Source organism: Nothobranchius furzeri, chromosome 9 (assembly GCF_043380555.1).
Source record: "Nothobranchius furzeri strain GRZ-AD chromosome 9, NfurGRZ-RIMD1, whole genome shotgun sequence".
Lineage (NCBI taxonomy): Eukaryota > Metazoa > Chordata > Actinopteri > Cyprinodontiformes > Nothobranchiidae > Nothobranchius > Nothobranchius furzeri.
In genome coordinates, this window is record NC_091749.1 from 46,288,078 (window position 1) to 46,314,024 (window position 25,947).

A 25,947-nucleotide genomic window follows, 5' to 3' on the forward strand; every position below is an offset into this window, starting at 1 on the left:
TCCCGACATGTGTGTGTCTCCATTTGACCGGGCCCGCCGAACTGCCGTTTTCCAGGCCTTTTTCAGGAATCTTCTGAGTGCCTGCCCAGGGGTAGGTACTCCGAATGGCCCGGTGGCGCAGCTGAGCAGAACCTCTGGTTAACTCACGCTGATTGGTTGTAACTCAGTCGGAAATTAAATCAGCAGACGTCATCCAAAACAACCGGTATTAGTAAAATTATAAGAGTTGCTGGTGAAGCAGAATGAAAGCAAAGGAAAAGGAGCACTGATCGCGCTTAAAATCTCACTCCCGACACCGGAAAACACAGCAAAACTCCCCCACAGCTGTTACTAAACTCCCGACACTGGAAAAACGGGTAAATTCCCCACAGACTTAACTAACAGCTTTGTTGTCTCGGAGAGCGCTGTAAAAAACGGCACTTCTTCTGGTCATTGAACGCCACATTTTACATCACACAGCTGCTCTTGTCCTCTGAATTGATTAAATAATGATATACTTAGACAGAATAAATGTTTTTAATATTATTAATGTTACTGTGTACGCCTTTTGGCTCTCATCAGTCATATCACTCGCATCACTCACTGCCACAGCAGTCGCGATATGCCCACGTCTGTGCAAAGGGTTGAATTTCCCCGCCCCAGGAAATGCCCCGGAGTTGCGGTAATGGAAACACAGCTATCAATTCCTGGTAGGCCTGAACGATTAATTGCATATGCAATTAAATTGCGATGTGACAAAAGGAGATTTTCTAATCGCAAAGGCTGCGATTTGACTGGCAGCGAGTGGTTAGCACAACGCTAATATACATTGAAAAATCCATAGGAATGCTAATGCTAATATTGTCGATTACATTCTTACAAATTACGAATTAGAAACGTGCCAAATGATTACATTTGGAGTCTAATAAAAAGTAAAAACTGCCATTAATCAAATAAGTACGGACAGATATTTTAGTAAAGCTAGAAAACTGTAAGACTTTAACTCCACTGAGATTTGGCTTGCAGCTATGAACGTAACTGAACTACGGAAGCTCTGCGTGGACAAGACGTCAAAAACTCTAAACACAAAAGACTTCAATAAATGGGACACACTTCTTTCCTGCAAATCAATTCTCACTATTGATGCTAATACCAATGCTGCTTCAAGGGGTGTGCTCCTGGCTGCAAAGCATTGCACCCTCACATACCAAATTTTGTATTTACTGTGAGTGTTTATGTTTATGTAGACAAATAAACTTGTTGACATGATATGCAGATAAACTTCTAGACAAATAAACTTGTTTATATTCAGTAAAAGTTACATAGATATATTTTTGCTTCCATTAGTTGACAAATGAGAAAAGCCCCTTGAGAAAATAATCGTGAATTAAATCGCAATTATATTATTTTCCTGAATCGTTCAGCCCTAATTCCTGATGCTGAAATGTTTTCAAGTTTTGTTGCAAAACGACAAATCAGATAATTTCATCTAAAAACTTGAAGACCTTTTGAAACTCTAAATACCTCGTCTCACTTGTCTACACGTCCTCTTAACGGTCCCATCTGCCCTGCGCTGCTGTTTGGTTGATTCTGTTTACCTTCAGTAAATGTCAAACAGGGTGTATTGTGGAAATAACCTGTGCTGTATCTGAATGTCACATTTAAAAGGCAGATGTTTTTTTTCTTGTTGTTGGTATATCACAATATATGTTTATTTTTTGATGTTAAATGCAAATAGCTGCTGAAACAACGTGTCACCATTTATTCCATGTATTATTACAGAAAAATGGTTTATTTATTTTACTGTGTGTTGGATCGTTTTTCTTACTTTGTGTTGACTCGCTGAAGGGAGATGAAACGGTGGAATACAAAACTAGAGATGCTGTGCAGAAGGTTTAGTTGGCAGAGTTTGACACCAGGCTTTAGGGCTCTGAATGTGATTCCAAAGGCAGCAGTCCACCAGAGCTCTGAACCGCTCGGCTGGGCGCAGGCCAGCATGCGATCAGCCAGTGCCGGTTTCCATCCATACACAGTGTCTAACTCATTTTATTCTGTTTAGGCCCAGAAGTTAATCTAATCCCAATTGTTTTAATTTGCCATTTGCTGCAAATCCACAGAGCATTGGTCTGGCTAATTGATACAGATGCATTCCAAGACTGTTAGGGGGAATAATAGAAAACGGATGCACAAGCTGCAGGACAAAATCAGGAACCTGACCTCTTTCAGAACTAAAAAAAAAAAAAAGCTGACACCACAAGGTTGAACTCAAACTCAGGATTAAGGTCAGATATGGAGCTGAATATCACGCTGTTGCTCAAACCTGCTTGAAAAACAGATAAGCAAATGTGTGAAGATTACCAGGACTCTAGGCATCAAGTGTGACCGTAGTGGAGTGCACGAGGGCATTTGGGAGCATGCTCGAGGGAGTTAAATGGCTTGCCAGGTTCATCATGACTGTTTCCATCAGGATGGGGCTGCTGGGTGGCAGGTGGCATGGGCTGAGATTATGTGAGCTCTGGTATTAATCTTGTTATTGTAGCGTGACTGGATGAATAAATAACATTCTGGTGCACCCCAGTCAGGCTGCACAGACACCAGAATTATTAACCTTCAGGGTCTTAGATCTCAACACCGTCGTGTTTCTTAATGACAATCTCTGACGCTCTAATTTGAACTGATTCACCAGTCGATATGATGGATGATGGTTTCGCCACCAGAATATTCATTCTGTATGACAAAAAATGTGAAGGATGTTACAGCTCGGACAAATGAATTAGAGATTTAGAAATGAAATGAGCAATGGATCTGTTATTACAGCATTGATATGGTCAATTCGTACGACTGGAACCGTAGCAAATGAAGGCATTAGGAGAACATTTCCCCTGGTTTATCTAATTCACCTTAAATCAGAGGCTGAGCTTCTGATTGCTCATGATTTGCCCCATTAGTTTTGCTTTTTGCTAATGTCAATGAGTTCAAACGTCTGTAGTTAGTGCTCAGGCTCAAGTGATTAAAGACGGCAGCTTGGAGTTTTATTATCATAAATGTCAATGATGAATTTACTTATAGAATAAGACTTTGAAATAGTTATCGTTTGAGCGAAAAATCATAGTCAGGACACCGACATGACAGGTAATGAAGTAAGGAACAAGTCTCGTATTTTATTCTGTGTCCTTGTCTGTCTTTGTTGATTTCAGCTGGTGACGTGCTCCGGTGCATTCAAAGAAGGCTCTCTTCGGATCATCCGTAACGGCATTGGGATTCATGAGCATGCCAGCATTGACCTGCCGGGAATCAAAGGTTCGTGTGTGCTGTATGTGGAAGTCTGCGTCTCGTCCAACTACGTCCTCCCATGTCCTGACTTCATCTAGCCCTTAGTCCTCCACCGACTCCACACTAGACCCGTTTGAACCCTTCACATCTGCTTGCCTCACCAGCCAAGACTCCAGCTGTTGCTCGTCCAGGCTCAGCCCGTGAGCGGGAGCAGATGGCTTTCATGTTATAGGTCTTGGCTTGTTGCTTTTAAAACGCCAAGAACATTGCCAGTGTTGGGTTTGACAGTGTTTGTTTTCATTTAGGAAACTAAAAAGCTCTCCGTTGCACCAAACATTCAAACAGAGAGATCGGCTTAATCCTGCAAAATGAAGTCCCTCTCCAAGGATTTGTGTGATGCTTAAATGAGACACCGAGGCCAGTAAAAGGTCTGCTTGTACTTGTGTGGCTTCAGATGTTTATTGACACTGTCCACCTGAAAAGTCCCCACTGCTTGCTCCTGCCCCTGGCCTTTAGATGAGGGGCAATTATTTACTTTTCCAATCAATGGTTCTTGGAGGATTATCTGAAACCTGTTCATCTTCCAGCACATTTGCTTTTAATGGATGGGAAAGTTAAAGATCGACTAGATGTTTTATTTCTGTTGTGTTGGTGCAGAGAGTAACTTCTTAAATAACAGTCATCCTTGAATTCCCCTCCAGGTTTGTGGCCCCTTCGGTCTGAGGCAGGCAGAGAGACAGATGATATGCTGGTTCTGTCTTTCGTGGGTCAGACACGGTGAGTGTTTTCAGCTGCATGCCAGACAAATATGTAGTTTTTTTCTTAATCCACATATCTCATATTTTGTCTTCTTCTCAGGGTGTTGATGCTAAGTGGCGAGGAGGTTGAGGAGACTGAGCTGCCAGGCTTTGTGGACAACCAGCAAACATTTTTCTGTGGAAACGTTGCCCACCAACAACTTATTCAAGTTTGTACACACTTTCGCTCACATTCTTAGTTTAAACGCAAAATAATTAATAATTCTACAGGGAAATCATCACATGTCTCAACGATGTTGGTAGAAAAATTACATTGAAAGTTTTAAACAGATTTCCTTTCTCCTTTTTTACAAACTTCAGAGAGAGACAAAATCTTGGTTTACAATCTGTCCCATCTCCATACTTCCTGGTTCCAGAGCCAATCATATTTGAGTCTGAGGGTTGCCAAGTCTACACTTGTATTTTTAATTTGACACTGCATTGTGAAAAGATTGTTAGCCAATAACAGGAGCGACCCTGAAGTCATTTCTTGTACCTCTTAAGAAGCCATGCCATCCTTTTTGTTTTACACTAACCCCTTAGAGCCCATACCTTTTAAAATAGAAAACAGGAGTAAAAGCTATGGCTGAAATTAATCTTTCAACAGTTCGATTCATTAAATTCCTCGAGTCATTTGTTTAGTGATTCAAAGCTTCACCACAGTCTGAACACATTTTAGACACAAATTGTAAACGGCAGAAACGCTCTAAAGTTTGGGATCGAGAGTTAAACTATAGGCAGACTGGCTAATACTAAGCTAGCATGTAGCACGCTAACGATCAAGTGGGGTTCAGAAAAAACTCGATGGTTGTGAATGACTAAACTCGTAAGCAGAAGAAAAATGTCTGCAGCTGCAGCGTTGCTGTTGTTGCTACTGAGAGTCGGCGACTCAAATAGAATATACGATCAAATGGGGGATGTCATGTCCAACTGTCTTGACACAACTGTTGGTGTACCACAAGGGTCAGTACTGGGCCCTAAATTAAAATTTGTTTTGCTTGCAGACGACACCAATGCTCTTTGTTCTGGGGAAAATATACAGCAATTATTGGGAGAAGTGAGGATTGAAATGAGTAAGTTGAAAGAATGGTTCAGCTTGAACAAGTGTGACCGTAGGCACACAAGTTATCATTAAACACAAGTTATCATTAAACACAAGTTATCATTAAACTCGGACAAGACCAAAGTCATCTTGTTCGGAAATCGAAGAGTGGACTCTGAGATAAAACTGATGTTAGAAAATGTAAGAATAGAGAGAGTTTATGAAACAAAATTTCTGGGGGTTATCCTAGACCATAATATTAGCTGGAAACCACATATCAAATATATGCAAACAAAATTGGCAAAGAGCATTGGTGTTTTGGGTAAAATAAAGCATTTACTGAATCAAGAATCTTTGTATATTCTGTTTTCATCACTAGTAATGCCATACTTGAATTACCGTGTGGAAGTTTGGGGAAACACATACCTGAGTAATCTACAATCACTATCCATACTGCAAAAAGGAGCAATAAGGATAGTATATAATGTGGGATATAGGGAACACACAACAACACTGCTTTTAAAATGACAAGTGTCAAAATTTATTGATCTGATAAAGTTTAAAACCGCAGTAATCGTGTTTAAGGCAAGAAATAAATTACTTCCATGTAATATACAGAAAATGTTTAATGATAAAGACGATGGGTACAATTTAAGAGGGGCATTAAACTTAAAAAAAAACAGAGAGTTCGGACAACAAAGAGGAGTATGTGTACAACAATATGTGGGATTGAATTATGGAACAATTTGAGTGAAGATTTGAAAAAATGTGTAAAAGTACATCAATTTAAGAAGAGCTACAAAAACATCTTTTGGATAATTATGTTGATGAGCTGGGTTAAATAGAATTATACAAGAAGTTGATTGTTGAGTATGTTTAATCTATTTGTTCTCTGTATTATTGTTATTTTTATTTAGATATGTTTCTTAATTTTTAAATTTTGTTTTTGAGATAAGTTGAATAAGAATAAGTGAGAAGGGGGTAGGAATGTACAAGTTTTACTTCTAACTGCTCCTTTTCGGACTTTATTATTTGATTGCTTTTGTGTCGAGTTGTGTCGTATAAAAAAAAATATATTTTTTACGTTAGTTCAAAATAAAGTACAAATCAATCAATCAATATACGCGCCCCAGGACAGCTGTGGCTACAATGTAGCTCATAACCACCAGGGTGTGAATGAATGGGTGAATAACTGATTGTGTACTTGTAAAGCGCCTTGGGGGTTCTAGGACCCTAGAAGGCGCTATATCAAATGCAGGCCATTTTCCATTAATTGACAGAGGATTCAATAGTATTTTCAAATACTAAAATATTTGGTAGCTGCACCTCTAGTGAAAGCATCACATTTTAGAAAAATATGTAATAAAATAAGGAAGGGAAATCTTTTCTTACATATGTATGGACAGAATGTCACTTGGAGTTTTCAAACGTGATTATATGACTCAAGAAAATATTTAGCAGATGCTTGAAACGGGGTGACACCCGCTACGGGTCCTTAAGGGTTAATATCAAGTGAAGAAGGTCAGAGACTAACGTTGAGCTAGCAGTGACAACGGTGAGTTAAAAAAAATAGTCTGCCCTAAAAATATCTCAAGCTACTTTTTCTTTTACCAACAACTCAATATTACAGTGAAATGTATTTATCTACTTATCAGCTTGCTGAGTATGACTCGTCTTCGCTCCTCATCCAGAATCTTCTGGTGCTGGCAACAGCTGCTCAGAGTGGACTCGTTTGTTTTGATTCATGGACTGCAATACCCACATTGTACCACGGGATGTCAATCTTACTCATGCGTCATTAATATTAACACTTATTTTATGTCCAATGTTTTAAAAAGTTAGAATTTCCTCTAATTAAAAAAGAATAAACGATCTACAATGATCATAAAAACAGAAAATATTATTCCGGCCCTTTTCTGTTTCATTAGACAGCTTTTGCTGAAGCTGAATCATAAATGATTGAGAGGGGCATCCCTGACTGTGAAGGACGCATAAAGGAATTCATGGATTTTACACTTGACAGTGTTGAATATTGTACTCATTTAAATTCAAGTTTTAGCCTGCCTTTTTGAAATGAAGCTGAGTCCTGCTGGGAATTCTGCCAAAAGTTAGACCTTCGCTATAAATCTTTAGGTTGTTATGACAACGCAGCTCATATTTTACTACTAGAGAACTTACAATCTCTTGCATCTCATAAGGAAAATGTATTATTTACATTCAACAAAAGTAACACCAGTTCCTCTCTTGATGCTTTTACTCCACTCTTGTTGGGCTTAATTAAAACAGTTATTGTACTTTATAAAAATAATTGGAACATTTAGAAAAACTTTTATAACAGCTTCTTACAGTAGAGTTAGACATGTTTAATCCGACCCAACTTCAGTGGCTCATTAATGGACCAAAAACAATAGATTTCAGGAATTTTTGTTGATTTGCATGGTATACATTCACAGGAAACTGCAGAATTAGCAGTATTTTCATATAAACAGTGAATCAAAGGCATGTACGCAACATGAAAGCATTGCTCGTAGTGCTAAACCTATTTAGTGTTGACGGTTGACACTGCAGCCTTGTGCAGCCTTAAGCCCTTGCAGCTCATTATTTTGGCCCGTTGTCCTGCACGTACACTGTGTGCTTGAGCTCTGCTCTTTTAATTAACCTCGCAGTAAAAACTCTATGCCGCTCATTTCAGTAAATGAGTTGGAGCAAGCCAACTATGCCGACCTGCTCAACACATTATGACTGATATCTGAAGGTGCAGGGGTAAACAATGGGGAGCATCAGGGGAAGTTAGCCATATTTGTGGTTCCATTGTTACTGATGGTGTTTGTTCTCTCTTTGGCTACCACTTCTGAATGAGACTTGATAAATAACAAAACAGACTTTTCTAGATGATGAAATGAACTCCAGTGATCTCCTTTTCCCTGTTTTCTTTTGTTTGCTTTACAAAAATGCAGTTACATTTTACTTAAATAAAAAAATAAAAGTTTTTTAAGTGCGCCTGAGCCCTAAAACGTCACTCCTCAGGACAAAATTTCCATTAATGCCCCTAATTGTTTTGTTACAGTATCCGCAAAATCAGCCATACTGAATGCTGGGTGCTAATTAGAAAAGTTGTATGTGTGTAAAAAGCAAATTTAGCAGCGCTTTAACATTAAAAACAGCTTGTTTAACAGTTTTATTTTTAGCGATATGCACTAGTGATATTAAAATTTTGCTAAAAGTAGCATCGTGTTAAAGAACAATCTCACAAAACCCAAGTTTGGCCTTAAGTGTGTGTGGGTTGGGATTTGGGGGGGTCACATCAATCTGTCATCTGTGTGTCTGTCTTTTCAGATTCTGAAACATTAGAAGTAAAAATCCTCAGGATTCACACAAGTTGAAACCTCCTCCTTGAACAGCTTCTGCCTTTTAGGTCTCTAACCATAGAAATGAAACCATTCAGTTTTCTGTCGTCTGAAACCGATTCGAGAGATTCCATTAGCCATTTTCGTCTTGAATATATGCTAGTTTCACACCACATTACACCACTATTATATGCACTCTTTCTAATAGTTTTTCACCTCCGTTGATAGTTTTCTTCTTTTTTTACCTGCTGAATGCTTTTAATGAGGCTTCTGTTTATTTTCCTTTATTTCTTGAGTCAGTCGTGCTCTGGCTTTTACATTATCACATTCAGAGTACACCATTTTCCTGCAGCCTGAGATGCTTTATTTATAAACTTTACAAATGCATTCAAATCAGATTTTTAAAGCAGTGCTTTACAAACATTTTATGAAAGTGAGTGCTTCACTTCTATTCATTCTTTTCCAAGAGTCTTCTTTCTTGGATTAAATGATGCATTTGAATTTGCAAGTTCTTCCAGTGAACAAAATGTTAGGCTAATCTTTCTTTTGTCTTAGGCTCAGATCTAACACCTTTATTACTGAGTGTTTGTCTACTCAACCAGCTGGGAGTTTCCTTCTTTCTTGATGACTTTGCCATCTTTGATTAATAGAGTGGATTTAATGAAAAACAATTAATTTTTCCTTTTCCTCAAGATTCAAAGGAGTTTCTTTTTGTTTGAGAAGAAATAAAAAGTTATTTTTTTCATGTTCACAATACGTTTAAACCACAATCCAGGCCTAAAACAGACCCAATAACCAGTGTTGGGAGTAACGCGGTACAAAAGTAATTAATTACTGTAATGCATTGCTTTTTGCTGTAATGCAGTAATGTAAGGCATTACAGGGAAAGAAAATGGTAATATTTACTCGGTACAACTGTCAGTAACGCGGTAATTACAATGCATTTTTAAACGCAGAATCAAGATGCGTTTCTTAAAAATTCAAATTGCGGGAAACCCGAAAAAAGTTCCAGTATCTGCATATATTACGTCATTTATGGACTCAGCTTTGCAGGCAGAGAGGACGCAGCGGTAACGGCTCAAATACTCCAGCTGCATCCTGTGCGCGGCCGCTGTAACATTCACAAAATCGCTCCACTAAAACAAAATAATTCACCTGCGATCGTTCATATCAGCGCATATTCTCTGGTATTCTGTACTTTTCTGACGTGCTTTGCTTCATCTGAGTTCATAATCTGTGCCCCGGTGATTTCAACTCATTACTGCTGGAGTGCCGCACATGTGAAGATCCCTTTGGTTGATTAGTTAGAAAGTAGGAAATCTAGGAAACGGGTTTTCTGGAAGACGGAGAAAACATGCAGCATGCAGGAAGGTTACAGAGAGAAAGGGCAGGAAATTAGTCAAATAAAATCAAGAAAACAAAACAAAGTGCTTGAAAAGAAAAAAATTAGGTAGATTTATCCCCAATACTCATTTTTACCAGTGAAAAGCAATAATATATAAGCATTTAATATTTATACATGTGATAGAATCAGATCACCCCAGAAGTCAGCACATCCAGGGCCGTATCAAGGCATTTGGGGACCAAGGCAAATAGGCTTGGAGCCCCCACCACCTCACTCGCCGCTCAGTTAATCTAAGATGGCAGCGTGCTGAGAGTACAGTTTGTTGTTGCATTTATTACATAAACGATCCTTCTAAACAACTGTTTTTAACAGCAATCCTAGCTCAGACACCACATCACCTTTCACTGGATGTGTCATGAGTTCACCAGGCATCAGATTACCAAACTCATACTGAAGTTGTTTTGTTGAAAGTAACTTAGAGTAATGCAAAAGTAGCGTAATGCCTTACATTTTAAAATCAGTAATATTGTAATGTAATGAATTACTTTAAAATGAGGGTAACAAGTAATAAATAATGCATTACCGTTTTGAAGTAACTTGCCCAACACTGCCAATAACTCATCTAACACCGACTCTGACTTCAGTTGTGCTCCTGTCCTTAAATGATACTGTCCCTTCAGATCACGTCAGGCTCGGTGCGCCTGGTGCTTCAGGAGAGTAAGGCATTGGTGAGTGAGTGGAAGGAGCCTCAGGGCAAGAACATCAGCGTGGCCACCTGTAACCACACTCAAGTGGTGTTAGCTGTGGGACGGGCCCTCTACTACCTGCAGATCTTAGCCGGAGAGCTCAAGCAAATCAGGTGAGACACAGATTGGGACTTTTGGCATAAAAAAGTTTATTTTTTATAATAACCCAAAATTTATGTAAAAGCTGTTTCAAACAAGCTGTCGCCATTTTGTTCCACTCTATTTATCTGGTGGGCGGGATGATGCAACAGAGGGCCCTGATTGGTCCCCAAAGCGGATAAAGTGCTGTGATTGGTCCACAAAGCAAATGGTGCGTTGTGATTGGCTTACCATTGTAAACTAATCACAGTGCTCAATAGGATTGAAACCCCTGTAGAGAGCAGTGATTGGCCAGCCAGAATGCTACTAGGGGCTGCAGAGGTTTCAATGGAGCGTTCCTAGACCAAACTTTGCACAGCAAAAATTTGGTCTAGGTCACTAGGCTAACGATCTTGCATTTAGAGGAGCCGATTCTCTCTCAGACGGTCTCAGTCTCTGAGCACTTTTAAGTTCGCCTCAAGACTCATTTGTTTAATCTGATTTTTAACAAATATTACTTCTGAAGTCACTGCTTTAAAGGGGACAAAAAAATGCAGTTTATCAGCAATCTAAAACAGTGCTTTGAATCTCCAACAAGCATAAGAGATTTTCTTTTGGTTTTCATCTGTCCCAGGAACCCTGATACAGGCCATTCTTAAGCCTCCATATTGTGACATCATTATGAGCAGTTTTTCAGAAAATAAAATTTTCTCTGACATTTTTAAACTTTCTAATTTAAATAAAAAGTAGGTCACACAGGGCTTTGACTTTTTGGCATGCTACTTTTGACCACCCAAGCTGTCTTTATTCACAAACAACAAGAAAATGTTGGTTTAGATTCTTTGTCCCCTTTAACTGCCAGCCGTTTCCTGATCAGAAAATTAAGTTCAGTTTATTTAAATATTGCCTAATTATGACGAGTTGTCTCAAGGCACTTCACAAAATTAACATTCCAATTGAGTTCAGTTTATTAAGCCATTTAGTTTAAAGTTTCCTATATAAGGAACCCAGCAGCAGATTGCATCGAGTCACTGACTAGTGTCAGTAAACAGAGATGATCAGTATTTGCCGAAAATGAAGTTTTCTTTTGACAAATCAGAATTCAAATCTTCTGATCCAACTCTAACATTTGCATTAGGGAAGTAATAAAATATAGATATGGCAATATATCGTGATTTTGTTTTTTAGAGGTGCTGAAAAAAATCGATTCAAGTCTGAATTGGGATTCTTATTTAAAAAGATTCAGAATCGATTCACAAAGGTCTAGAAGTTTGGCATGTTACAGGTTTGAGATGCACTTTGTATGTTTTTTTTTTTTGGTCTTTGTTTGGAGAGTTAGTACTCCGTTTACTTTTGTGGTTCCATAAATTGAGATGATTTATGTTTGAATCTGCTGATAAGTGGGGACTAGAATGTAATTTTTTTCCATACTCTGAAATTTGAGATATTCTCATATTTATTTTCTAAGTTGATAAGTAAGTACTCAGGATTACTCATGTGTTTATTTGATAAATGAGGGAAAACATTTTCCTTTGTAAGAAATCTGAGGCACTTTTTTTTAAACTGGTTGAGGACTCAAATGTTAAACTTGTTTCCACAGATACTTAAAAGGTATTTGACTATTACTTTCAAAGCTACTGTTAGGTAACTAAAGATTTGTTATACTTTACAAGGTCAGCAAAAATAAATGTTGCCTTTTGGTCAAAATATTTTTTCTGTTTACAGTTGTAGAATCACTTTATTTTACCTAGTAAATTAGCTATTTTTTTAGCATGACCAGTTTCAAGTAAAATAAAAAAAATTCCCATAGCTTCAACTAACTTGCTCAACAAAGTAGTTAATCCTGGAACTGCCCCTGTTTGTTAATATTGATTGTGAATCGATTTAAATCGAGAATCGATTCTGAATCGAATCGGCACCCTGAGAATCAGAATCAAATCAAATCGTGAGTTGCTCTGAGATTCACATGCCTAGTTTTTTTCCTGCGATATTATATCAATATTTAAAAGCCGTGTATCTTTTTTTTTTTTTTGGGGAAGAATTGACATGCAAACATTTGTGTTTTTTCTTTATTTTTTGGGTGCAATTCAAACAGGGACCACTGGTTGGCAGCAATGTGTTATGGGTTTTGTTTCCACCATTGAAATGTAAATCCAGGGTTCCCCCCAGCGCTTTATAAGCCTGACGGGCCGCTTGGCCACCTGCGAGGCTAAGCGTCATGCCTTGCCCCACTCCCGACCCTACCGTGTCCGCTGACATGAACAGCACAACAAAACTAAAGCCCTCCATCAGCTGATACTGGTGGGAAACAGCAGCGGAATGTATGCAACCCCCCACCCCCACCCCTGCTCTCGCGAAGGAGCGCTGCGGGACGGAGCGCCCCCCCCCCCCCCCCCTTCCCCGGACGGGCAAAGCCGCCAGGCTTAACTCATTTTCTGGGGAAACCCTGAAATGCCTCTGTTATGGTTCAGATATCTCATGTTAAACATGTTACATATCATTTTGGACTGTTTATTGATTTTTCCTACAATAAATTCAGTTTTTAAAGAAAGTCGCTAATGTCGCCTGGGTGACTGAATGTATCACAGTATATCGTGATATATATCGTATTGCCAGAATTTCACCAATACACGTCCCTAATTTATATAGTAAGTTCATGAATTTAGATGAACTGTGTTCTTGTAAATATACCATTGTTTAAGGAATGAAGTGCATGCATTCAAACTAGAGCTATTTTGAAAATATCGATATTGCCCAGCCCAAATTCAAACACTGCAAATGAGTTGCTATGGAGGACAGGAAGATTATTTCCCACTGTGGATTTATGAGATAATAATAGACCTCCAGTACTTCACTGGTGTGACCTCACTGTTAGACTCAACATCTGTTTTTTAAATGTATTAATTTGCATCTCACATGAGATCATAAATCAATTTGAACTTCACTAAAGCAATTATCTCATGAGCTATTTTAGTCTGTTGTATGTTTTTAGATTTCACGCCCATCCCCAGAACTCACAGGAAAGCTTGCTTATGCTTTTGTGAACTTTTCTTCATCAGCACCACAGAGATGGAGCACGAGGTGGCCTGCCTGGACATCACGCCTCTGGGGGAGGGCGGGGGCGAGTCACCGCTCTGCGCCGTGGGACTGTGGACTGATATCTCTGCACGTGTGCTCAAACTGCCTTGCTTCACCCCACTGCACAAAGAAATGCTTGGCGGAGGTGAGTGAGGAGACTGGAAATGAGAAGTGCTTTAGGCCAGTTTCCCACTGGGATGTAACAAATGACGAGGTAGTGTCTAAAATGTTTGCAAGAATTCTCAATTTCCTTGTGCCGGTCACAGCCTCGCTGTCCGGTGACATTCATTTTGAACATGATCACAATTAAAAAGTCTTGAAACATCTCCATTTAGAACATGAAACAAGTTTGGAAATGGTTGGCAACTTATTAGATGTTAAATTAGGCTTAATTGTGGACAAATTGTGACACTTTGTGAGTAAATGACAACAACAAATGTACACACCTGCAGCTATTTCTTTGCTGTTGTGCCTTATAACACATCATTGTGCCACATACAAACTTTGGGATTCCAGCCAAAAAACCTGCATATTTTTTTCTCAATGTTCGGAAAATTCACTGGTAGTAGTCCCAAACAGTTAAAGCTTAGTGACTTTACTAACTATAAGGGGAAAAAGATTGTGTTGAATCAAATTAAGTATTTAATTTAGTCAGTCGAGCATCTCAAGGTCTAAAACATTTTTGTCCTTTAAGGCAATCTTTCAAACTGGTTTCAGCTTCACATGGGACAGCGCTCTGCGGCCCCTTCCTGGCACTAAACGCTAAAAAACACTAAATATGCTGCCTGGCCCGAAAGGATATCGGGGGCAACCCATGGGGGGCCGGTGGTGAAAGCGCAGGCTGCTAATTTGCAATACAGTAGAAGCCGAGCTCCCTGAGGATGGAGGCGTGTGGGCATGAGTCTTGACAGCGTGTGACTGTGATGCTGAGCGAGATTCATTAGGATGAACGGGTCGCTTGGGCGGCACCGGCGAGCGAGGGGTACGCTGCTGCGCGTCAGCCGCATGCGGAAATGGCCTAGAGCGCGAGCGCGGGAAAGGCTCCGAAGCGCACGCCGAGGGTTGAGAAAATCAGGAATGACAGCTCGTTTTGGTGGCCGCAGTGAATGTAAAGAAGTCACATCGTGCTGGTTTACATCACATACAGTGGGGAGAAAGCTCCGTTTGAAGGCAGAGCGCGCGCCCGCTGAGCTGACTGAGCTGCTGTGTAATGAGACAGTCCTCCTCGCTGGATGCCCCAAGCCTGTGTACGGAGTAAGCGGGGCGGAAGAGACCGGTAATGACTTAACCCTAACCCGTGACAGGTGTTTGGGGGAAGGAGTTGTGCTTGGTGTGGGAAACGTGTGGAAAAACAGCAGACGGCTTGTTCGAGCCGGCCGCAGAGGGCTGTGACAGGATGTTGCTCTTTAAACGGTTTAAATGTTTTATTTCAAAACAGGGTTCATCACAAACACCATGAACATCTCACACATTTCCCCCAAGAAGTCATTTCCTTGGGTGGTTCTTGCGCTCATCCCGGGACTGCCAGGTCCAGGTTGGGGCAAGAGGTCAGTTCGCTCTGACACGTTGAGTCGGTGGGTGGCGAGCCGGGGGTTCTGGAGTCGCTGCGAGCGGCTGGCTCTGCATCGGTCTGGGGCCGGGCTGATGGCTGCGGCGTCTCTTTGGTCCACGATGGTCCTCCCAGGCTCTGGGGAGAGGTCAGCTGATCTCTGAGCCCTCTCGACGGCATCACAGAAGTGGGATCCAAACAGCACGTCCGAGCTGATTGGTCCCTCCAGCATGTCTTTGTACAGCTGGTCCGGGATGGATGGGAGGGCACCGAGCCAGAAGAGCCGATGGCTCAAAGTCTGCCAGGCAGAGATGCGGGCTGCACAGACCAGATTAGCGGCACACAGATTTAAAATGGCGTCAGCCGATTTGCAGGTGAGGTGCTTAGGCTCATCAGGCAGGTCACACGACTCCGCCGACTTGGAGATTCCGTAGGCGATCAGGGCAATGTTGTTCAAAGTTCTGCCGATCTGTGCTGCGCACTGACGAGAGTGGTCAGCGAACCGAGCCAGATGCTGCTCATTCTTGGCGGCAGGAACCGCCCACTGGCCCACCATATTGACCTTGGCTCCGAACAGAGAAGCCAAGTCGGGCTCCAAGGGTGGGACAACCGGGAAGCCATGCTCGGAAAGGTGCTCCACCCTGGTGATTGAAGTGTAAGAAAAGACAGGAGCTCTGAGCCGGGCGGGCTCCTCCTTTCAGCCGTTCCAGTAGTCTATCGCTGCCGGGAACTGAGGAAAAACTGGGTCAAGGCAGCGGGTCAGGGCAGCGCCAAACCGGCCTGCTAGTTCGTCCGACTTAGGAGGTGTGGAAGTGGGGACGGTTAGCCCTTTGTAGACTGCCGCCGCTGAAATAATGGCGTGCAGCTCGTGGAGCAGCGCCCGAATGGCAGGGAGCGGTGCGGGGGTAGCCTGGAGGACTGGGTTCGGGTCCCATTCGGGAGCCCGGTGGTCCACAGCCTCCGGGGATATATATACGAGGATCCCGCGCAGCTGAGCTTCTCCGCGTCAGATCAGCCAGCCAGCACGGAATCAGGCGGGTCCCGAGCGTCAAAAATGTCCATGGCCTCTTCCAGTGGGACAGTGTCGGCCGCTGAGAACACCTCTTCGGAGATGGCGGTGAAATAGTCCACATGTCGTAGCTTCTCGACCGCCGGGAGGAGCTCGCAGAAGTGGCACACGGCTTGAGGTGTGAGGGCGAGGCCGGCGTGTTTGGGGCCGAGGCAGATGTCGCATCTGGCGTGGTCACCGGGCATGATGTAGGCCGCGTTGCAGGACTGGCATAGGCGAATAGCTTCGCTCATCATGATGGTCAATCTTCTAGGTTAGCTCTAGTGGTCAGGTCTGTTGAAGAACTGAAAGGAGGAGATGATCCTTGGTCCTTGCACCTCTTTATAGAACCAGGGCCCTCCTGATAGGCGGGCGTACATTAAAGCTCTTCAGTCATTGGTCGTTGTCAAGGACTAACTCCCCAATAGGCAAGGCTTAAAGGGTGGAGCCACACGACATAGAACCAGAGTGAACATTGGCACGGCATACACGCACTGGTTTCAGTTTCAAGTCATCTAAAAAGTAGCAAAGTCCTATTTTTTTCCTGTGTCTGAGCTGCAAATAATCATACATTTGTAAAAACATGTCTGATGACATCGTTTTCTGTAAAGCCTGCTGCAGGGTTGTTTACAATGGTTGTAATTCCACTGTCAACCAGTAGGGGGAAGAGTTGGAAATGTAAAGTGTTACTTTAAGAAGAGTTTTTATTACAAGATTTCAGATAATTTAATTCAGAAAGAAATTATTGCTTTGACATGAAAGGTAAAGTGTTCAAAAACCATCGTACAAATTTGTTTTTGTTGCGTTTTTAACTAAGTAACAATTAAATAAAAATTCACTCTCCTTGGGAATAATAATCATGCCTGGTTTACCTTTTAGCTGAACGACTTAGTTTAGTTTCTTAGAGTCTAAACTAAATGGTTTAATTTATTTATTGTTAAACATGAAGCAAAAAGGCAGCATCTATTAAAATATGACATCCAGTTTCCCCATCATTACCTCTATCGGCCTCATTAATTAGAAGGTATAGGTTTAGAAATTAAATGTCTAATAACAAGCCCAAGCCATAGGGCCAGATTTAATTTGATAGCAGCAAACAGCATCCTACTTCGTTCTCTGTTTTTATTCCTTTAGTTTGATGAGGTCTAGAGTGTAAACCACGCTGGTAAGCTGCATGCATTCAGTGCATCATTAAACACTTAAGAAAAAGTCAGCAGGTGGAGAAAAGAAGGACTTAGCCTTCAATTAGAGTTTTTCATCCATGAGGAATATCTCCACACGGTTTCCAACAGTGCTACCGTTTTCTAGCTGCATGTGACTGACAGCTGCCTGACGCTCTAACTTTGTAAAGTACTCACTCTCTCTTTCAGAAAACATATAAATAAATAAAAAAGCAGTCTGAGTGCAGAGCTCGGGCAGGAAAACTTTAAGTTAAAAGTTTATATGCGGTTCAATTTATCGACATTGTAGTTCTATCCCTGAAAGCCGAGACATTTAGCACTGCAGCATTTCACACTTGCTTTAAGAGATTTTAGTTTTGATTGTGGTTTTTTTTAAACTTTTATTTGATTCAATCTTTTTGTTTGGCAGGTTTATTTTTTCTGTAACAATGCTGCTTTTTCTGGAGGAGGATGCACTGATGTTATAGGCCTGCAGTCAGAGAAACAACAGGTTCTGAAACTGTAAAACAAAAGCAAGAGAAATCCTGCGGCATACAAATACATTTGTTGTTTTAAAGAGTTTACAGTCAGGCTGAAAGCAAAAGGATTGATTCTTTTGACAGAGTTATTTTTAACTTCACAGTTCAGGGAAAATAAACAACCTGTTTATGTGTCCTCAGAAATCATCCCTCGCTCCATCCTGATGACCACCTTTGAAGGCAGCTACTACCTGCTGTGTGCTCTGGGAGACGGAGCTCTCTTTTACTTTGGTCTAGACCTGCAGACTGGTAGGTTCCCTCTTTACTGCCATGATCGCTGCACTCATTAGACGTGTGCTGCTCAAACCTTTCAGACTGATTGGGGCCTCCCTGCAGGGCACATTGACATTTATTTGAATGTTGTTTGGTGCAGAATTGCATGACTGCCTGTAAGAGACCTTGCAGGAATGATGGAGGCTTTGGAAACACATTCATCAGTGCTTATTGACTCCTGTTTGAAACAAACTTGTCAATTAAATACTTCACAGAGAGAACACAAAAATGTTTTAGAAATACTGTTTAGTTAGAAATATTTTTTATTTTTACTGGTGTTTGCTTAGGGTCAAAGGTCCTCCTCGTGGAGAAATAATTTAGGACACCTTCAGATCACAGTAAAGATATATTTTAATTTTTTAAATGGAATTTTATTTTTTGCACCATTTAATTCAAATCTTCTACATGCTAATTTAAATGCCAGATGCTAATCGCTAGAGTGTAGCTTGTTGCTTGGTGGTAAAAGGCTGTTAATAAGAAACCCAGTGCGTTTATACAGGCATAGTTCTACATTAGTTTTCCACATATAATCTTCACACAGTGTGCAGGTTTTAGATACTTGTCTAGTTATTTTTTAATAATCAGATTGTGCACTTACACGATGCTGGCTGAAGCTTTCCAGGAGCTCCCAGAAATACCATCAGTTTTCACTCAGGTTGCAGTATCATCCGATGTTAGATACAGTTATTTCAGTCGCTTTAGCAGCGTGTTTAAGTGGGATTGGTGGTTAAAAATGTAGCTGTAGTGACTGATATGTATTTTAAGTATAAACAATTCCTTTTTATTTTTATAGATGTTCTCTGAGTGTTGAGTAGTTTGAAGCTCCTCTTTTCTAGTTTGGGGTGAATGCTCTCTGAAGCCATAGAAATGGCCTGGGTGATGTCACTACAATAAAATGGAGTAAAAATGCCCAGCTGATTGCTTGTCTGTTATACGTTGTAGGTTATAGACACCAGAGTGCCTTTTTTACATGAATACACTTTGTTTGCAGAATAATTAGAACAAGAGGAACATCAGGGCATTAACAAGTGATGAGTTTGTAAAGTGAAGTGCATTCGAGTGTTTAAAAGCAGTCTATTAGAGATGCATCTTTGTGTCGTTACTGATTAATGGCTAACACGGTTTTCTCAAAGCCCAAAATGACATCGTCCACTCGCATCTTTTGTCAAACGTTCAGTCCAAATGTTCCGTTCAACCGTATAAGTTAATATAATTCTAAGTCATTTAACTTAAAGACAAGCTGGGATTCAAACGGTTGTAAATTAAAAGAATCCGACCATTGTCCGCTCTAGTGTAATGTTCTTGATATGGAACCATCTGCACAAACAGAAGACAGAACCAGGACTTGGAAAATATTATAAGAATGCTCACAGGGATTGGAGTATAATCAGATCCTCTCCTTGTAAACTACCGGCACTCTGAATAAAAACAGGGCCGGACTTACAACCACGATATGAGGGTGCATATAAATGTACTCATTAAGTTTGCTTTGGTTTGCTCAGATTGTAGAATTACAGTCAAAGAGGAGACACAAGGACATGAAGACACAGAGCCTATGCAGAGGATACATGCTACTATTACAACTACATGCAGGACACAAATAAAAGAAAATGCATAAAACAACGTTTGAAAGTCTTGTACTTCTTCCCAAATCCTAAGGGTTCACTGAGCTTACAAAGACGAGAATTACTCGTAGATCCAACAATGTTCAACCCATCCATATTGCATTCTGAACATTAAAAACACACCGCCATCTTTTTTCCCAGGTGCCCTTAGTGAGCGTAAAAAGGTCACCCTTGGTACACAGCCAACCGTGCTGAGGACCTTCAGATCCCTCTCCACTTCCAACGTCTTCGCCTGCTCTGACCGACCCACTGTCATCTACTCCTCCAATCACAAGCTGGTGTTTTCCAACGTCAACCTAAAGGAAGTCAATTACATGTGCCCACTCAACTCTGAGGGCTACCCTGACAGGTCAGCTTATTTTACTGGAACAGTGTTCCAGGAGGACACATCCAGTGTTCCTGTGTTTTTGATGCAAGCTGTGTTCTGCTTCGTTGAACGGACACATTTACCCCCCTTTTTCCTAATCATGCTCCATCTTTGGTGTGTATTTTTCTCTTTCTAGTCTGGCCTTGGCCAATAACAGCACCCTGACCATCGGAACCATTGATGAGATTCAGAAACTGCACATTCGTACTGTTCCACTCTACGAGTCTCCGAGGTCAGTTGACTCTTCAGATGCCGAGTTGGAGTCAAACGTAAAATAAATGTTTCACATCTCGGGGGCAAATGCACAGAATTCTCTTACGTTTTGCCATTCAGCCTTCTACTCTGACTCACATATAAAGCAACTTTGCTTGTATTTCTCTTTTTAATCTGCTGGTGTTGATTGTCGTCCCCCCACCACCACCACCAGGCGGATCTGTTACCAGGAGGTTTCCCAGTGCTTCGGCGTTCTGTCCAGCAGGGTGGAGATTCACGACGTGAGTGGCAGCACTTCTGTCGTCCGGCCCAGCGCTAGCACCCAGGTACTGTATGCTGTGATTGGATGATGATCTAAGGGTGAATGTGTTTTATTTAGCAACGTTTAGTTAAATCGCAGCAGGATCTCTACATCTGAAGAGCTACTTCTGGTCATACTGGTTGTGAAAACTTGAGACTGATTGTTACATATTTTCCAACGTTGAGGAGCCGCATGCTGCTGTTTGGCAAGCAGTTATGTCACCTGACTTCACCTTGAAACACGCTGTGTTTTTGTTTATTTACTCTGATATCGAGAGTCAGGCAGCGGCTCAGGAGGGAGAGCGGGTTGCTGGTTCGATCCCAGATCATTCCTAGTCATGCTGCTGTTGTGTGCTTGTGCAAGAGACTTCATCCATCTTGCTGCCTCCCATCTGTGTGAATCACTTTGTATAAAAGCATCTGTGACATGCATAAACATAAACTGGATTAATTTGTTTGACAAATGGCCTGCAGGAGAGTAAAGCCTGATTTATACTTCTGCGTCGGTGCGGAGACACGCAACGCCGTTATGCGTTGGCGCAAGGGCTCTCCGACAGGCTGAGACATGCCCAAAACATCCGTCTAAAGTGACGGAGACCGCAAGCTTGTGATTGGTCAGGACGCCGCTTCCTGTATATTTGACACCAGCACCGCTGTTGCTCCGTTCAAAAGTAAACAGATATTTAGCGGCAGAGCCCGAACAGACTGAAGAATGTGTAACCGGATTACAGGATACAATAAGATAATTAAAAGAAAAAATAAACAAATGGGCCAATAATTAGGTTCGGGGAGAATTGGAGGTTGTTTAAGAATGACTGGAGTCACGGGTATAGCATGAAACGGTTTATATACTAAATTTTAATAATAATGGGAAATATAACACATAAAGATAACACACAAAAACAGATGAAAACAATCGACAATAGTAAAATGCTCAGTATGAGATTTGATCATATGAGTCACAAGTCAGCCGGCGTCAAGTCAAATCCCCACGCTTGGGGTGAAAGTCAGAGTCCGGTGGTGCGATTTTTTCCTACCGCACCGTTGAGATTGTTCACAGAAGAGAGCAGTCTGCTCTTCAGTTACTTGAGATGTCCTGGTTCGTTCAGTGGTTAAGGCTCGCCATCTCCCTCGTCAGGAAGAAATCCAGTTCTCGTTCCAAGTGAGTGATCATAGGAGTCGGGATCAAACCCAAGGAAAAAAAAAAACCCAGCCTGTAAACAACAGGACTGTTAGCGAGTTGGCATCGACCCTTCTCGTCACATCACAGCATAAAGTCTTACAGACTTAAACAAATGCTTCACTCTATTGGCATAGCCAATCATGTTTGGGTTCACAGTTCAACTAACATAACATCAATTTGATTGTCTATTAAAATAATTCTCAGTAGCTCTGGAAATATAATTACATATGACAACAATTGTTCAGCTCAATAGGCTCAGTTAGATTCTATTACTCTACACTATTCAACAAGAAATACATTCATGACAACAAGGATACATTTAGTTGTGTTTCTATACAGCATTGTGACACCTTGTATATCTGTAACACAATAAATAAATAAATAAATAAATAAATAAATAAAATGTTCTATAACAAAATTCAACAAAATATAAATTCTGGTCCTTTGGTCCACCTTTGTAAAATAATTCCTCCCTAATCAGTTAGCTTTTATTTATTTTTATTTATCTATTTTTTTTATTATTAAATGTTTGGTTAAGGGACGCATTGCTAATTCTATGGCGTTAGCTATAACGCCCCTGAGGACCTTGTACATCTAGGCCGTACCACCATTAACTGGCGGTTTGAGCCGTTAACTCCTGGGAATCCCATATGCCCTACCGCCGTTAACTGGCGGTTTGAGCCGTTAACTCCTATATGCCCTACCACCGTTAACTGGTAGTTTGAGATGTTAACTCCTGGGATCTAACGTCTAGCAGCCCACTGCTGTCACCTCGGTTGCTGTAATTAGCTTTTTGAATTTAATAATTTACTGAATTTAATCTCATTCACTCACCAACGCGCTCCAACGGTTCCCTCCTACAGAGGATTGGTTCACTCTGTCGTCTCCACACAAATCTATAAGAATGGAATTAATTTGATAAGCTATTTAAGTTTCCTTTTTTTTTTTTAAGTTGCATCGTTAGCTTTTTCTCTTCTTTTTTCTTTACTCACCGCGTTGGTTCCAAGTTCCTAGCTCTTATTAGAAGGAGTCAAGTCCGCCTCTCCCTCTATCTATGCGGCACCCAAATCAGGGTTCTTCACGGCCTCGACCGTTGTTTTTTTTTTTTCTCTCTCTCTCTCTCTCTAACCGCTCAGTCTTTGCTTTCTGTATCTGCGTGCTGCACAGCCGTTTGTCTCTCCTCTCGCTCAGCTGCGTCGCACGGTTTTATTTCGCGGAGGCGGGACTTATTTCTCTCAGCCAATGAAATTTCAGATTCCCACCTGGACCAATAGTATACAGCTTTCCTCTTCTGTTTCTGTTAGTGATGTTCAAGATTCTTGTTTTAACCGATGTTTAATATTAAACTCGTTATTTTAGTTATTCACCCTTCCAATAATTCATTATGAAATTATCTATTAGTTAATTAGATATCTATTAATTAGTATTGTTAATTTCCTTAATTTATATTTTATATTTTATCTAAATTGAGGATGGATCATATTAGTAAGCCAATTAGTTAATACCTCATTAAGGTTCTAGCTTCTGGGTTACATCCTCCCCCATTAAATATCATGCACGTCCCTGTGCATTGTTTCTACGGGGTACACAACTTCTTGAGTAAGAGAGTCAATAAAAGCTTTATTAAGTCCTTGGAAAAGGGACCTAACTACGGTCACTAGTGGATTGCCCAATTGAGAGTAAGTTAGTCTTTGAGGAGGCTGACTACTTCGTTCAGATCTCCTGACATACATCTCTGGTTGCACAGTATCATGCTCATCCGTTTCGGTTTGATTCTCAACTGAGACAGGACGAAGTGAGCTCTCTGTTTCCGACAGAGCTGATGAGCTATTCTCTAAGACTTTGGTCTTTTCAGATGTATGTGTCTGATCGTGTATGATGGGTTCAAAACTTACATCACGTTGCTGCGACTTTAGGACACCATCCAATTGAGGTAGGTTTGTGTTAGTTTCATCCCCCGTTTCTACGTCAGGTAAGTATACTTCGTTTTTTTTCGTTTTTTCAGGTAAGTATGTTGCTGCTTCTTTCACTCTTTCAGGTAAGAATGTCGCAGTTTCACTCATTCTGTCAGGTAAGAATGTTTCGGTGTTGATGCCTTTGTCAAGTAAGGACAATTCAGCATTTTCATTACCAGCTAAGGTTGGTTCCTTGCGATCCCCTGTGTGTAAGGATAGTGTGTTTTGTTGTTGAATATTATTTACCGGTCCTGAATCTGCTATGAGTTCCCTATTTGGCAAGGTGACCTCTATTTGATAGGATGGTCGGTTTAGCACTTGTGGAAGATCAGAGTAATAAAACTCATCTACCTCTTCGTCAAGTGGCTCATCTGGGTCAGGTTCTAAGGCTGAACTCTGTCTTGTATGAGGTCTGCTAGGTTTCGTAACGCGTTCTGTTTCATTTTCTAATGAAGAGAGAAAACCACAAGGCAGTAAAAGATCTCTGTGGAGTGTTCTGTTGGGTCCTTCTCCGTTCTCTGGTTTTACAGTGTATACTGGCAAGTTTTCCATCTGTTTGAGAACTATATACACTGTTTGCTCCCATTTGTCTGCTAATTTATGCTTTTCTCTTAAGCGAAGATTTCGGACTAAAACACGATCTCCCACACCTAGTGTGGACTCACGAATGTTTCTGTCGAACCGTTCTTTGTTCTTCCTCGCTGTTTTTTGAGAGTTTTTTATGACAATGTCATAACTCTGTTCCAGATGACTCTTCAGTTCTTTAACATACTGAGAATGAGTTATAGAGGGCTTGTTCAAATGCGGTAACCCAAAGGCAATATCTATAGGCAACCGAGGCTGCCTACCGAACATTAGCTCGTAGGGAGAGTATCCCGTCACGTCATTTTTTGTACAATTGTACGAGTGAGTAAGTGGTTTTACAAAATCGCGCCAGTGATGTTTCTCAGTGGCTTGTAAAGTTCCCAACATGCTGAGTAATGTACGATTGTACCGTTCAACGGGGTTGCCACGAGGGTGATAAGGGCTCGTTCTGACTTTACGGATACCAAGTAAAGAACAAAGTTCCTTGATTGTACGTGATTCGAAATCCCGTCCCTGATCACTATGAAGACGCTCAGGAAACCCGTAGTGGACTAAAAAATGTTCCCACAGGTTCTTCGCGACGGTGGTGGCTTTCTGATCTTTGGTTGGGATGGACACTGCATACTTTGTAAAATGGTCTGTAATCACTAAGACATCTTTAGTGTTCTTACTGTCTGGTTCTATGGAGAGAAAATCCATGCAAACTAACTCCATAGGTCTGGTGGTGGTAATACTCACCATTGGAGCAGCTTTGTCAGGGAGGGCCTTCCGACGGATACATCTTTCGCAAGTTTTAACTTTGATTTCGATATCACTAGCCATTCTTGGCCAGTAAAAACGGGACCGAATGAGATCTGTCGTACGTTCAACCCCAAGATGCCCCATATCATCATGTAGGCTTTGCATGACTGTTGAACGTAATGAATCAGGCAAGACTAACTGCAATGATGTCTCTGGTCCTAATTGGCGTCTCCGGTACAGTAAATCATTTTGAAACTCAAACCGTTTCCACTCTCTCAAAAGGTTAAGAACCACCGGGGGTTCTGCAATAGTATCAGTTGGCGGTTTATTGTCAGTCATAAGCAGCTGAATGACTCGGCCAATGGTTGGATCTTTCCTCTGCAAGGAGACAAGGTCAGCATGGTTATACTTGGGCACAGCAAAGAAACTGTCACTATTGTCTTCCAACTGGAATAGGTCTGGAATGGCCGCTGCAGACATGGCAAGTGACTGAACTAAACCACAAGGAGAATCAGTCTCATCCAAGACCATGTGCTTTTGGCATGTTGCCTTCACTGCTTCGGCTTGAAGTTGAAGCTCGACTTCTTTGACAGAGGATAAAAGATGAGATCGGAACTCATCTAGTCGTTGACATTCCTCAGTGAATTTTGAGTTGTCTTCAGGTTTATCATGCAGCCTCCTAGACAGGCCATCCGCGTCAACGTTCTGTGTACCTGCACGGTAT

At 41.2% G+C, this 25,947-nt stretch overlaps 1 protein-coding gene across 1 annotated transcript in view; it reads left to right on the top strand.

Annotated features, from left to right (window-relative positions):
- Positions 1-25,947, top strand: part of ddb1 (damage-specific DNA binding protein 1) — a 73,995-nt gene that overhangs the window by 17,661 nt on the left and 30,387 nt on the right. The window contains exons 10-18 of the mRNA XM_015953658.3: positions 3,177-3,279; positions 3,954-4,029; positions 4,111-4,219; positions 10,464-10,642; positions 13,667-13,830; positions 18,123-18,230; positions 20,021-20,228; positions 20,383-20,478; positions 20,674-20,785. Coding sequence (XP_015809144.1) covers positions 3,177-3,279; positions 3,954-4,029; positions 4,111-4,219; positions 10,464-10,642; positions 13,667-13,830; positions 18,123-18,230; positions 20,021-20,228; positions 20,383-20,478; positions 20,674-20,785 — 1,155 coding nt within the window. The remainder of the gene's footprint in view (positions 1-3,176; positions 3,280-3,953; positions 4,030-4,110; positions 4,220-10,463; positions 10,643-13,666; positions 13,831-18,122; positions 18,231-20,020; positions 20,229-20,382; positions 20,479-20,673; positions 20,786-25,947) is intronic.